At 45.7% G+C, this 14,537-nt stretch overlaps 1 protein-coding gene across 2 annotated transcripts in view; it reads left to right on the plus strand.

The window, feature by feature from the left end:
• The first annotated feature begins 869 nt into the window (after window positions 1–869).
• LOC137527191 (heat shock factor protein 3-like) overlaps window positions 870–14,537 on the plus strand; it is a 167,631-nt gene continuing 153,963 nt past the window's right edge. The window contains exon 1 of one of the 2 annotated variants that reach the window (XM_068247672.1): window positions 870–1,074. In XM_068247672.1, coding sequence (XP_068103773.1) covers window positions 964–1,074 — 111 coding nt within the window. In that variant the 5' untranslated portion in view covers window positions 870–963. The remainder of the gene's footprint in view (window positions 1,075–14,537) is intronic. The other variant, XM_068247673.1, reaches the window with a different exon arrangement.

Below are 14,537 nucleotides of genomic sequence, written 5' to 3' on the forward strand. Positions count from 1 at the left end.
AAATATGATTGATTGACTCTAAACCTTATTCCCATCCTTTAAAATGATATATTACTAATTGTAAAATGTTAATAAGAAGGGAAAATGAACCAGGATAGAAAGGACCAATGTGGTTTGTGTTATAAAACAACATATTTTTCTTCTGAAATCTTTATGGTATGCGTGACTAGGGGTGTGATGGGGGCGGGATCAGGGGTGAGGCAGGGGTGTGGTTTAAGTATCCCTCTTTCTCATCTCAGAAAGTTGGGAGGTATGAGTTTGTGACAAGCCTATATATACTCTGTACAGCGCTGCGTAATATGTCGGCGCTATATAAATACTTAAATAGATAAATGTCTAATATGTCGGCGCTATATAAAGAAATAAACACTTGATCGGCTGCATGCTTGTTCATCCGCTGGCTAAAAGTAGGCTAAAAGAGGCAGAGGATCAACAGGAAAGCCAGACAATTGGTATTGCTTAGATGGAAATAAATATGGCAGCCTCCATATCCCTCTCCCTTCAATTGTCCTTTAAGTAGTCACTACTGTATTCGCATATGTTTGTAGATATGTATAGGCATCGTACAGGGTTATTTTTGCAGCCACGTATTAAATAAGGGTAGTTGCATTTTACATATTACGCCTGCCTCCCAGTTGGAAAAAGCGCTTGAATTGCATATGAGAATTGGTCAATAGTTACTTTTCAACAGGGTGGCTGGCATACGATGACGCACATACAAACAATTCACGTCTCTCATTTCAATCTTGTTATTTAAACACCGTGACCGTATATGTTCAAGCTGACCTCACCGGATACTCTCATCATTGGTGTATAGTAAGCCCCGCCCCCTGTTGTCAGGGCTGTGTGTGTGTGTGTGTCGGGGAAGGGGCGTGTATGCATGTTCCGGAAGTCCTGTCCGTACAGAGTGGTTGCGTAGTTTGTTTTTAGTGTCCTGTACCGAGTTTTCTGCCCGACTTTAGAATGAACGAACCCACAGCTTCTGTGGGTTGTGCTCCGGTTCCTGCTTTTCTTATGAAGCTCTGGACCTTGCTGGAGGACTCAAACAACAGTGGGGTTATCACGTGGAACTGGGTAAATGCATCGTTTAGTTAGAGATCCTAATCCTGCTTACCAGGTTTAGCTGGAACAGCCTCATAGCTCCCAACTGTCCCTTTTTTGGAGGGACAGTTCCCTTCTGGGAGATCTGTCCCTCTGTCGCTCTTTCACCCTCATTTGTCCCTCTTTTAGGACTTTGTCCCTATTTCTATGTAAATATATATATCTCTCTACTATAAATGTGTTTCTCTAAACTTTGTTCCCATCCTTTAAATTGATATATTACTAATTTTAAAATGTTACTATGAAGGAAAATAAACCAGGATAGAAAGGACCAGTGTGGTTTGAATTATAAAACAACATATGTTTCTTATGAAATCTTTATAGTATGCGTGACTAGAGACGTGGTGAGGGTGTGACCAGCGGTGTGGCAGGGGTGTGGCTTAAGTGTCCCTTTTTCTCATCTCAAAAAGTTGGGAGGTATGCAGCCTGTAAACAAACGCTCGTTACCTAGATAGGATTTGATGTAACAACAAATCAAGTTTCAAGTCTGTGTGCACTACACTGTACGAGTAGCCACAAAATTAGTGACATCCTCTAATTGTGAGTTGGCCCACGTTTAGCTGTGATATCAGTCGATTTTCTTCTTGGCATGAACTTAAAGGAGTTATCAGGCAAATAAAAAAAAGAAATGCTTTACTCACCTGGGGCTTTCTCCAGCCCCTTGCAGCCGACTGCTTCACTCTCTGCTCTGTGCACGGAGCAGAGGCTGACCCCGAGGTTGTCCTTACTGCGCTGCGTGAACCGCCGCTGTCAATAAAGTCCACGTTGTATGCGGCTTACTGTGCATGCCCCTGCACAGTAAGCCATGTACAACGGGGGCTTGTTTGACAGCGGTGGTTCGTGTGGGCGCAGTAAGGACGACCTTGGGGTCGGCCTCTGCACTGCGCGGAGACTGGGACATCGGCAGAGAGGGGTGCTGTCGGCGTGGGACAGTCGGCTGCAAGGGGCTGGAGAAAGCTCCAGGTGAATAAAGCTGTTTTTTTTTTTTTTTTTTAAATGCCTGATGATTCCTTTGAAGATGCTGATACCATTGCTGAGTAATGTTGGCCATGCTGACATAATGCCAGTTCTGAGGCCTCTTGCATACTACATGCGATTTTTTTTTTTTTTAATACAATCTGATTTTTTGATTCAGAATAAAAAAAAAGTGGATTTTATAAAAATAGGAATTGCATGTAATGTGCAAGAGGCATGAGTTGGGTCAAATTGGATGATGTCGTTTTAAAGCTTTGAAGTGATCTTTCAAATTCATCCCACAAATGCTTAGTAGGGTTGAGGTCAGGGGACTGAGCTGGCAAAGGAAGCAGGTTAAATTCTGATTGATGTTCCTCAAACAAAACATTTGTGAAGCGCCTTTCTTCCGTGGGACCCAAAACGCATAATCTTGTCTCATTTCTGTACATAGTGATGTGCACTGGGGAAAAGTGTATGTGATCATACATGCCAGACTAGACAGGTGGCTTTTCAGTTTTGATTTAAACGTGTCCAGAGTTGGAGCTGTCTTGATTAAGTTTGGTAAGGCATTCCATGGTGTAGGGGCAGCATGGCTGAATGCTCGTTGCTAGTCTACTTTAGAAGACCCAGCAAGAAACCTCATAGGGAAATTCAGCTAACAGGATCTGGCTCCAAAGGTTTTTATTTGGACTCTGGGAGTGGTCAAGTTATTGTATCCCTTTGATCTGAGGTTGTAGGTGGTGTGAAGCAGTTGCAACAAATCCTTTAGGTATCCAGGGCCTAGGTTGTGTAGGGATTTGAATGTAAAGCCCCATCTACACGATACAATTCTTTGTACGATTCGATTACAATTCTATTTACGATCCGATTAACCACTTAACGACCGCCTAACGCCGATAGGCGCCAGCAGGTCGAAGTGGTGTTTCCGTTCCATGTCAGTTCACGGAGGGTGTCTCCGTGAACAGCCTGTGAGCCTCCGATCGCGGCTCGCAGGCTAAATGTAAACACGCGGGGAAGAAATCCCCGGTGTTTACATCGCACGGCACTGCTGCACAGCAGCGCCGTAAAGGAGATTGGCGATCCCCGGCCTCTGATAGGCTGAAGCCTATCAGAGGCGGTACAGGACGGTTCGCCGTCCTGTGCCGCTCATGGAGCGAAGGGGAGGGAAAGAGAGGGAGGCGGAAAATCGCTGAGGATGGGGGTCTTTGAGGAGCCCTCCCCCCGCTGGGCCACACAGACCCCCCCCCCCCCCAGTAGGACTTCCCCCTAATGGGGAAAAAAGGGGGGGGGAAGTCTGATCGCCCTGCTTCAATCCTGATCTGTACTGCGGGCTGGAGAGCCCACTCAGCACAGATCAGGCAGAAATCCCTTGGTCCTTAACCACCCTGGCGTTCTGATTAAATCGCCAGGGTGGCTGCGGGAGGGTTTTTTTTAAATAAAAAAAAAACTATTTCATGCAGCCAACTGAAAGTTGGCTGCATGAAAGCCTCCGGCGCCCAGAATAAACAAGGAAGGCCGCGATGAGCGGCCTTCCTTGTTTTGCTTATATCGTCGCCATAGCGACGAGCGGAGTGACGTCATCGACGTCCTGACGTCAGCCGCCTCCGATCCAGCCCTTAGCGCTGGCCGGAACTTTTTGTTCCGGCTACGCTGGGCTCAGGCGGCTGGGGGGACCCTCTTTCGCCGCTGCTCGCGGCGGATCGCCGCAGAGCGGCGGCGATCAGGCAGCACATGCGGCTGGCAAAGTGCCGGCTGCGTGTGCTGCTTTTTATTTGACAAAAATCGGCCCAGCAGGGCCTGAGCGGCAGCCTCTGGCGGTGTTGGACGAGCTGAGCTCGTCCAGACCGCTCAGCAGGTTAAGTGGTTAAATCCGACATGCCCGATCGGCATTGTTTTGCAATGGCAAATCGAATTGGATGGAATCCCGATTGGACATGTCGGATTCAATCGGATCGTAAATAGAATTGTAATCGAATCGCACAAAGAATCGAATCGTGTAGATGGGGCTTTAGCATACCAATTTTTAAAAAGGATTTTATGAGTAGCCAGTGTAGTGAGCAAAGGGTTGATGTTATGTGGCAATGGCAGAGTCAGCTTGTTAAGTCTTGCATAAGCCTGCATAGAGGTCTAGCAATAGTCTAGCCATGATGTAGGCATGAAATAAGGTTGAAAGATCCTCTTAAAGGAGTTTTCAGGGAAAACTTAACAAATGAGCTTTACTTACCTGGGGCTTTCTCCAGCCCCTTGCAGCTGACTGTCCCACGCTGTCACCTCCGGTACCCGCCGCTGTCCCGGTCTCTGCGCACAATATTCAGGCCGACCCCAAGGTTGTCCTTACTGATGCTGCGCGAAGCGACGCTGTCAATCATGGTCACGTTGCCTGCGGCGTACTGCGCAGGCAAATCCCTATGCCGATCAGTTGTAAATTATGCAGGGCTGTGGAGTCGATACAAAAATCCTCCGATTCCTCTGACTCCTAATTTGAATATTATAATCTTGTTGATTGAAAGTATGTAAAATGAAATGCATGTCTTAACTGCCAATGCTTAGGAATTTTAAAAGACAACAGTTACCTGGATATCCGGATGTTCTTCTGCCTCTAAAGCCCCATTTACACAATACGATTCTTTGTTCTATTCGATTATGATTCTATTTACAATGCGACATGTCCGATCGGGATTCGATTTAATTTGTCATTGCAAAACAGCATAACATCTATGCTGTAAGGGTCACACTGTAGTCACTTCCTGTCTGAATCAGGACTGAATCAGCCACTTGCATACCTGATATTTTAACTCTTTCAGGCAGAGAAAGAATAAAAGGAACACAACATAGTTATTTGTGAGCTAGGCACTGTACAAACACATGTCTATCTCTTCATGTCACATGTCACTTCGGGTAGCCTTTAGGCTGCTTTCACAGTGGGACGTTACAGGCGCACGTTAGAAAAATCATTGGGCTGTTCACAGTGCCCACGTTGCGTTACAGTGTAACGCTGGATGTTCAAAGAGAGTGCAGCATGCTGTGTGTTATAGGTGGTTTTAGCTGCGTTAGACTGTTTGCACATGCTCAGTAAGGGGGGGAGTCCGCTATTGTTCCTAGCCACATGGCTAATTAATATTCACTGCACTGTAGTGTTGTCCAGATCATAAACAATTCGGATCTTTGGATCTTTTTGTGAGTCGAATCATCTGGATCATCACAATGAAGGATTCGGTTCACAGTGGATGTCTGGAAGAAACAGGAACTGCAGCTTCTGTGCACAAGAACTATCCTCCTGCTGCATCTCTCCCTTCCCCATTAGCACCCTCAATGTGCCTTCATTCTCCTGCACCTCTCACTCTGCTGCGCTCCTGCTTCCCTAGTAAAATGATTCAAAGATTCGGTTAAAAGATCCAGATCTTTTCAATGATCCGATTCGAATCATTGAAAAGATCCGGACTTTCCGGATAGCACCAAGAGCCTCATAACGCGGCTAAATCTGACGTCCAACTTCAACACCACCATGTGTTGCGTTAGGGGCACGTTATGCGACTTTAACGTCCCCTAAAACGCAACGTCTTGGTGTGAAAGAGGCCTAAAGCACATGGATACAGCTAGCCATAAGTATACTTACTGGAGTTTTGTACAGCAGGAGACATTGGCAGCGCTTCCAAACAGGCTGCACCCGAATTAACTACCTGCAATAGATGTGCAGAGCTCCACAATATGGACAAAATTACACAACTTGCATTCAAAACAGGTACAGCTTTTTAAGTTTTATGCAAACATTTAGTAGGGCTTACAACAGCTCAATAGTTGACTCAGTTAAAAAGTCGTTTTATAAATCCCAGCACTAATTAGATTTAGTTGACTGCTCACTTTAATTCTTTTCAAAGAGACAGCACTCTTATATTGTCTACAGTTCTGTGTATGAATGTTTCATATTTCAGGTAATTAGCTCAGACCAGCATATATACAGTTGGTGGGACAGATAGATAGTTCAAAAGCAATTTAAGCATGGAGCAGACAGAGGGGCAGCATTAGCGATTGCAGTTAAGCTTGACAGCATATAGACAGATTCTGCTTGCTCTGAAAACTGCTGCAACAGATCTTAATCGCCTACAGTGCATACATCTCTCAGTGCTTGTCACGCCGCTCGAAGAGCGATGCCATCTCACCCTTCCTGTGATATGCAAATTGCCGCTTCCATACACTGATGCTCCTGCTGAGATGTCCTTTCTGTGGCTTCTGTCCTCGTTTAGTTGGTCGCCAGTCCAACTGATAGAGGAAAATACACGTGGGATGCTAGGCTTTAGGTGTGGATCAAGCCCCACCCACCAACATGTTTCACATCACAGAGATGTTTCTTTAGTGTGTCCATACTAAGAGGTCTGCCTTCCTTTTATCCTCATCATAGGCAATCCCTACCCAGTCGGTCTCAGCGATCCCGCCCATTGCTGCATTAACTATTAAAGAGAAACTCCAGTAAAAATAATATAATAAAGTGCTTCATTTTTACAATAATTAGGTGTCAGTGTTTCCCCATTATAAAATTTCTCCTCTCCCTGATTTATATTCTGACATTTACTACATGGTGTAATTTTTACTGCTGGCCGGTGATGTCAGTGGAAGGAGATGCTGCTTGCTTTTTTGGCAGTTGGACCCAACTGTAAACAGCATTTATTTCCCACAATGCAATCAGGTTCACAGGCTGGAAACTATCACACCGTGGGAGGGGTTTCACCACAACGTTGGCCATACAAAGCCCCCTAATGATCCATTTGTGAAAAGGAAAGGGAGTATCAGCCAGGGCTCTGGAGTTGGAGCAATTTTGGGTATCTGGAGTCAGATGATGTTTTTTTTTTTTTTTTTACAAAATCCACTGCCCTGGTAAGTATTAGACTAAGGAGTCGGAGCCATTTTGGGTACCTGGAGTTGGAGTCGTGGTTTCAAAAATGTCGGAGTTTGGGTCGGATGATTTTTGTACCAACTCCACAGCCCTAGTATCAGCTACTGACTGGGAAGAAGTTAAATTCTTGGTCACGGTTTTCTTTAAAGAGAACCTGAAACAAAAAAAAAGTCTCCTGTGGGGTACTCACCTAGGGAGGGGAAAGCCTCAGGGTCTCAATGAGGCTTCCCCTGTAGCTGCAGACAGTCCAGCGTTGGCTCCCCCGAAGTGTCCCGGAATCCTCCCTCGACAAGCCTGATAAGCGCTGATTTATTTTGCGGCTCTCCGCACGGAAATAGGTGAAAATAGCCGATCTCCGTCGGGTCCGCTCTACTGCACAGGCGCAGGAGACTTGCATCTGCGCAGTAGAGTGGCCTGACAGCGATCAGCTATTTCCGCTTATCTCTGAGTGGAGAGTCGATGCTGCGCCTGCGCTGGAGCCGGGAAGGTAAATTTTTGCATCCCCGCTGTCCGGAGAGCTTTTGCCGCCGTGGGACCGAGGAGGACAGGGGAAGCCTCAATAGGATCCGGAGGCTTCCCCCACCCGAGGTGAGTACCCACCAGGGGAGGCTTTTTTCATACAGATTTTCTTTAAAGAGCCTTTCCATTGCTTACGCATTGAAACTCCTTGACCCTGCTATTACATAGTTTTGCATGTAAGGGCCACCTACACAATACACCTTTACTTTGTAAATCAGCAAATAGACTATATTAGATTACTTATTACTTTAAAATGCTATATCAACAATCTCCAGGCCCGGATGGTTACTCTCCCCTTTTCTATAAAAAGTTTGGTCCTATTGTGGCCCCTCTTTTATCTCAAATGTACAATGAATACAACAAGGGTAAACCTCCGGGCCTGGACACCCTCCAAGCTAACATTGCCATGATACCCAAAACAGATGTAGAGCCAATAGACGTAGTTAATTTCCGACCCATCTCACTGCTCAATGTGGATATCAAACTCTTAAGTAAAATATTATCTACTCGGATTAACCAAATTCTCCCACAATTGATTCACAAGGATCAGGTGGGCTTCGTTCCGGGGCGTCAAGCCCCAGACGCAGTCTACAGAGCAATCCAAGTGTTTAAAAGTCTACACAACAGGGAAATCCCAGGGGTTTGCGTAAGCTTGGACATTTACAAGGCGTTCGACACGCTTTCATGGGACTATCTGTATTTTGTATTAAAGCGCTGGGGTTTTGGGTCCCCTTTTATAGCCTGGCTACAAGCCCTCTACTCCTCTCCAACAGCTAAAATCCACTATGCAGGCTACTCATCCCCTAGTTTTGTAATCGAAAGGGGCACCCGTCAGGGGTGTCCCCCCTCACCAATCTTATTCATTATAGCTATGGAGCCCTTGGCCTGTATTATTAGGGATGCAGATGGAGTCCAAGGCTTTCAAAAAGCGGGAACGCAGCACAAGCTAAACCTCTTTGCGGACGACATGCTAATGTTCTTGTCAAATCCACAATCCTCCATCCCTGCCTTGATTGACATCATGGATGAATTTGCACAAGTCTCTGGTCTGACCATTAATCCTAGTAAATCTTCCCTTATGAATATAACTTTAGCTCAGTCTTAATGGACGGAGTTGGTTAATAAAGTCCCTTTCCAGGCAGTCAGTGGTCAGATCTCCTATCTGGGTATTAAGCTAACTCCGAAATACAATTCCCTATTCCACGCAAACTACTATGCATTATCTAAACAACTTACCCAGCATATCTCCAATTGGTCCGATATGCATTTGTCCTGGCTTGGTCGTGTGCACTCTGTAAAAATGACCTTATTGCCAAAAATTATATAACACGTTAGACTGCTCCCAGTCTGGATCCCCCCACGTTTCCTTAGATTGCTCCAGCTTAAAATTAATAAATTCATTTGGGGCAACTCCAGACTGAGAGTAGCTAAAACCTCCCTATACCTACCTAAACATTCAGGGGGCATGGGTTTCCCAGATTTGCATGCATACTACCAAGCCTCACAAATTGCTCCCTTGGTGGGATTATATAGAGGCCCAGAGATGCCACAGTGGGCATTTTTTGATATAGCCTCGGCTGCCCCCTATCGGTGCAGGCCCCAATTTGGCTCCCACCTAAATTCCGACCCTCCACACTGAGCTGTATTTTTACAAACTGCCTACGGGTATGGGATTCCTTTAAATCTACTCGGAAATTGTTATCTCCATTCCTTCCACTATTACCTATCACTGACAATCCCCTTTTCACCCCGGCAGATGATGACCCGGTAGCATTTCGATGGTGGACCGCTAAAAATCTACTGGTGGTCTATAACCTAATAAAAGACTCAAAGGTTGCCAGTTGGGATTACTTAAAGGGAAGGTCCAAGCAAAATAAAAAGAGTTTCACTTACCTGGGGCTTCTACCAGCCCCATGCAGCCATCCTGTGCCTTTGTAGTCACTCACTGCTGCTCCAGTCTCCCGCTGGCAGCAAGCCGACCTCGGAGGTCGGCGGGCCACATTGCGTACATTTTTACGCATTCCCGCTAGTGCAGGAACATTAACCACTTGAGGACCACAGTCTTTCTACCCCTTAAAGGGAATGTCCAAGCAAAATAAAAAAATGAGTTTCACTTACCTGGGGCTTCTACCAGTCCCATGCAGCCATCCTGTGCCCTCGTAGTCACTTACTGCTGCTCCAGTCCCCCGCAGGCAGCTTGCCGACCTCGGAGGTCGGGGGTCGCATTGCGTACAACTTTACGCATTCCCGCTAGTGCAGGAACATTAACACATACATTTTTACGCATTACTGGTTCATTGCGTAAAAATTTACGCATTGAACCAGTAACGCGTAAAAATGTATGTGTTAATGTTCCTGCACTAGCGGGAATGCGTAAAAATGTACGCAATGCGTCCCGCTGACCTCCAGGGTCGGCAAGCTGCCAGCGGGGGACTGGAGCAGCAGTAAGTGACTACGAGGGCACAGGATGGCTGCTTGGGGCTGGTAGAAGCCCCAGGTAAGTGAAACTCATTTTTTTTATTTTGCTTGAACCTTCCCTTTAAGGACCGGCCACTTTTTTTCCATTCAGACCACTGCAGCTTTCACGGTTTATTGCTCGCTCATACAACCTACCACCTAAATGAATTTTGGCTCCTTTTCTTGTCACTAATAAAGCTTTCTTTTGGTGCTATTTGATTGCTCCTGCGATTTTTACTTTTTATTATATTCATCAAAAAAGACATGAATTTTGGCAAAAAAATGATTTTTTTAACTTTCTGTGCTGACATTTTTCAAATAAAGTAAAATTTCTGTATACATGCAGCGCGAAAAATGTGGACAAACATGTTTTTGATAAAAAAAAAACCCATTCAGTGTATATTTATTGGTTTGGGTAAAAGTTATAGCGTTTACAAACTATGGTGCAAAAAGTGAATTTTCCCATTTTCAAGCATCTCTGACTTTTCTGACCCCCTGTCATGTTTCATGAGGGGCTAGAATTCCAGGATAGTATAAATACCCCCCAAATGACCCCATTTTGGAAAGAAGACATCCCAAAGTATTCACTGAGGCATAGTGAGTTCATAGAAGATATTATTTTTTGTCACAAGTAAGCGGAAAATGACACTTTGTGAGAAAAAAAAAAAAAAAAAAGTTTCCATTTCTTCTAACTTGCGACAAAAAAAAATGAAATCTGCCACGGACTCACCATGCCCCTCTCTGAATACCTTAAAGGGTCTACTTTCCAAAATGGGGTCATTTGTGGGGTGTGTTTACTGTCCTGACATTTTGGGGGGTGCTAAATTGTAAGCACCCCTGTAAAGCCTAAAGGTGCTCATTGGACTTTGGACCCCTTAGCGCAGTTAGGCTGCAAAAAAGTGCCACACATGTGGTATTGCCGTACTCAGGAGAAGTAGTATAATGTGTTTTGGGGTGTATTTTTACACATACCCATGCTGGGTGGGAGAAATATCTCTGTAAATGACAATTTGTTAATTTTTTTTACACACAATTGTCCATTTACAGAGATCTTTCTCCCACTCAGCATGGGTATGTGTAAAAATACACCACAAAACACATTATACTACTTCTCCTGAGTACGGCGATACCATATGTGTGGCACTTTTTTGCACCCTAACTGCGCTAAAGGGCCCAAAGTCCAATGAGTACCTTTAGGATTTCACAGGTCATTTTGAGAAATTTCGTTTCAAGACTACTCCTCACGGTTTAGGGCCCCTAAAATGCCAGGGCAGTATAGGAACCCCACAAATGACCCCATTTTAGAAAGAAGACACCCCAAGGTATTCCGTTAGGAGTATGGTGAGTTCATAGAAGATTTTATTTTTTGTCAAAAGTTAGCGGAAAATGACACTTTGTGAAAAAACACAATTAAAATCAATTTCCGCTAACTTGTGACAAAAAATAAAATCTTCTATGAACTCGCCATACTACTAACGGAATACCTTGGGGTGTCTTCTTTCTAAAATGGGGTCATTTGTGGGGTTCCTAAACTGCCCTGGCATTTAAGGGGCCCTAAACCGTGAGGAGTAGTCTTGAAACGAAATTTCTCAAAATGACCTGTGAAATCCTAAAGGTACTCATTGGACTTTGGGCCCTTTAGCGCAGTTAGGGTGCAAAAAAGTGCCACACATGTGGTATCGCCGTACTCGGGAGAAGTAGTACAATGTGTTTTGGGGTGTATTTTTACACATACCCATGCTGGGTGGGAGAAATAACTCTGTAAATGGACAATTGTGTGTAAAAAAAAATCAAAAGATTGTCATTTACAGAGGTATTTCTCCCACCCAGCATGGGTATGTGTAAAAATACACCCCAAAACACATTTTACTACTTCTCCCGAGTACGGCAATACCACATGTGTGGCACTTTTTTGCACCCTAACTGCGCTAAAGGGCCCAAAGTCCAATGAGTACCTTTAGGATTTCACAGGTCATTTTTGTTTCAAGACTACTCCTCACGGTTTAGGGCCCCTAAAATGCCAGGGCAGTATAGGAACCCCACTAATGACCCCATTTTACAAAGAAGACACCCCAAGGTATTCCGTTAGGAGTATGGTGAGTTCATAGAAGATTTTATTTTTTGCCACAAGTTAGCGGAAATTGATTTGAATTGTTTTTCTTCACAAAGTGTCATATTCCGCTAACTTGTGACAAAAAATAAAATCTTCTATGAACTCACCATACTCCTAACGGAATACCTTTGAGTGTCTCCTTTCTAGAATGGGGTCATTTGTGGGGTTCCTATACTGCCCTGGCATTTTAGGGGCCCTAAACCGCGAGGAGTAGTCTTGAAACTAAATGTCGCAAAATGACCTGTGAAATCCTAAAGGTACTCATTGGACTTTGGGCCCCTTAGCGCACTTAGGGTGTAAAAAAAAGTGCCACACATGTGGTACCGCCGTACTCAGGAGAAGTAGTATAATGTGTTTTGTGGTGTATTTTTACACATACCCATGCTGGGTGGTAGAAATATCTCTGTACATGACAATTGTTTGATTTTTTTTTACACACAATTGTCCATTTACAGAGAGATTTCTCCCACCCAGCATGGGTATGTGTAAAAATACACCCCAAAACACATTATACTACTTCTGAGTACGGCGATACCACATGTGTGACACTTTTTTTGCAGCCTAGGTGCGCTAAGGGGCCCAACGTCCTATTCACAGGTCATTTTGAGGCATTTGTTTTCTAGACTACTCCTCACGGTTTAGGGCCCCTAAAATGCCAGGGCAGTATAGGAACCCCACAAGTGACCCCATTTTAGAAAGAAGACACCCCAAGGTATTCCATTAGGTGTATGGCGAGGTCATCGAAGATTTTATTTTTAGTCACAAGTTAGTGAAAAATGACACTTTGTGAAAAAAACCCAATAAAAATCAATTTCCGCTAACTTTTGACAAAAAATAAAATCTTCTATGAACTCGTCATACACCTAACAGAATACCTTGGGGTGTCTTTTTTCTAAAATGGGGTCACTTGTGGGGTTCCTATACCGCCCTGGCATTTTACGGGCCCAAAACCGTGAGTAGTCTGGAAACCAAATGTCTCAAAATGACTGTTCAGGGGTATAAGCATCTGCAAATTTTGATGACAGGTGGTCTATGAGGGGCCGAATTTTGTGGAACCGGTCATAAGCAGGGTGGCCTTTTAGATGACAGGTTGTATTGGGGCTGATCTGATGGATAGGAGTGCTAGGGGGGTGACAGGAGGTGATTGATGGGTGTCTCAGGGGGTGATTAGAGGGGAAAATAGATGCACTCAATGCACTGGGGAGGTGATCAGAAGGGGGTCTGAGGGGGATCTGAGGGTTTGGCCGAGTGATCAGGAGCCCACACGGGGCAAATTAGGGCCTGATCTGATGGGTAGGTGTGCTAGGGGGTGACAGGTAGTGACAGGAGGTGATTGATGGGTGTCTCAAGGTGTGATTAGTGGGGGGAATAGATGCAAGTAATGCAATGGCGAGGTGATCAGGGCTGGGGTCTGAGGGTGTGGGCGGGTGATTGGGTGCCCTAGGGGCAGATGGGGGTCTAATCTGATGGGTAGCAGTGACAGGGGGTGATTGATGGGTAATTAGTGGGTGTTTAGTGGAGAGAACAGATGCAATGCACTTGGGAGGTGATCTGACTGCGGGTCTGCAGGCGATCGGATGGTGTGGGTGGGTGATCAGATTGCCCGCAAGGGGCAGGTTAGGGGCTGATTGATGGGTGGCAGTGACAGGGGGTGATTGATGGGTGATAGGTGATTGACAGGTGATCAGTGGGTTATTACAGGGAAGAACAGATGTAATTAATGCACTGGCAAATTGATAAGGGGGGGTCAGAGGGCAATCTGAGCGTGTTGGCGGGTGATTGGGTGCCCGCAAGGGGCAGATTAGGGTCTGATCTGATAGGTAACAGTGACAGGTGGTGATAGGGGGTGATTGATGGGTAATTAGTGGGTGTTTAGAGGAGAGAATAGATGTAAACAATGGATTTGGGAGGTGATCTGATGTCGGATCTGCGGGCGATCTATTGGTGTGGGTGGGTGATCAGATTGCCCGCAAGGGGCAGGTTAGGGGCTGATTGTTGGGTGGCAGTGACAGGGGGTGATTGATGGGTGATTGATGGGTGATTGACAGGTGATTGACAGGTTATCAGGGGGGATAGATGCATACAGTACACAGGGGGGGGGTCTGGGGGGGGGTCCTGGGGAGAATCTGAGGGGTGGGGGGGTGATCAGGAGGGGGCAGGGGGGAGATAAAAAAAAAATAGCGTTGATAGATAGTGACAGGGAGTGATTGATGGGTTATTAGGGGGGTGATTGGGTGCAAACAGGGGTCTGGGGGGTGGGCAGGGGGGGTCTGAGGGGTGCTGTGGGCGATCAGTGGGCGGGGGGGGGCAGATCAGTGTGTTTGGGTGCAGACTAGGGTGGCTGCAGCCTGCCCTGGTGGTCCCTCCGACACTGGGACCACCAGGGCAGGAGGCAGCCTGTATAATACACTTTGTATACATTACAAAGTGTATTATACACTTTGTAGCGGCGATCGCGGGGTTAACATCCCGCCGGCGCTTCCGTATGGCCGGCGGGATGTT

This window comes from Hyperolius riggenbachi, chromosome 8 (assembly GCF_040937935.1).
Source record: "Hyperolius riggenbachi isolate aHypRig1 chromosome 8, aHypRig1.pri, whole genome shotgun sequence".
Lineage (NCBI taxonomy): Eukaryota > Metazoa > Chordata > Amphibia > Anura > Hyperoliidae > Hyperolius > Hyperolius riggenbachi.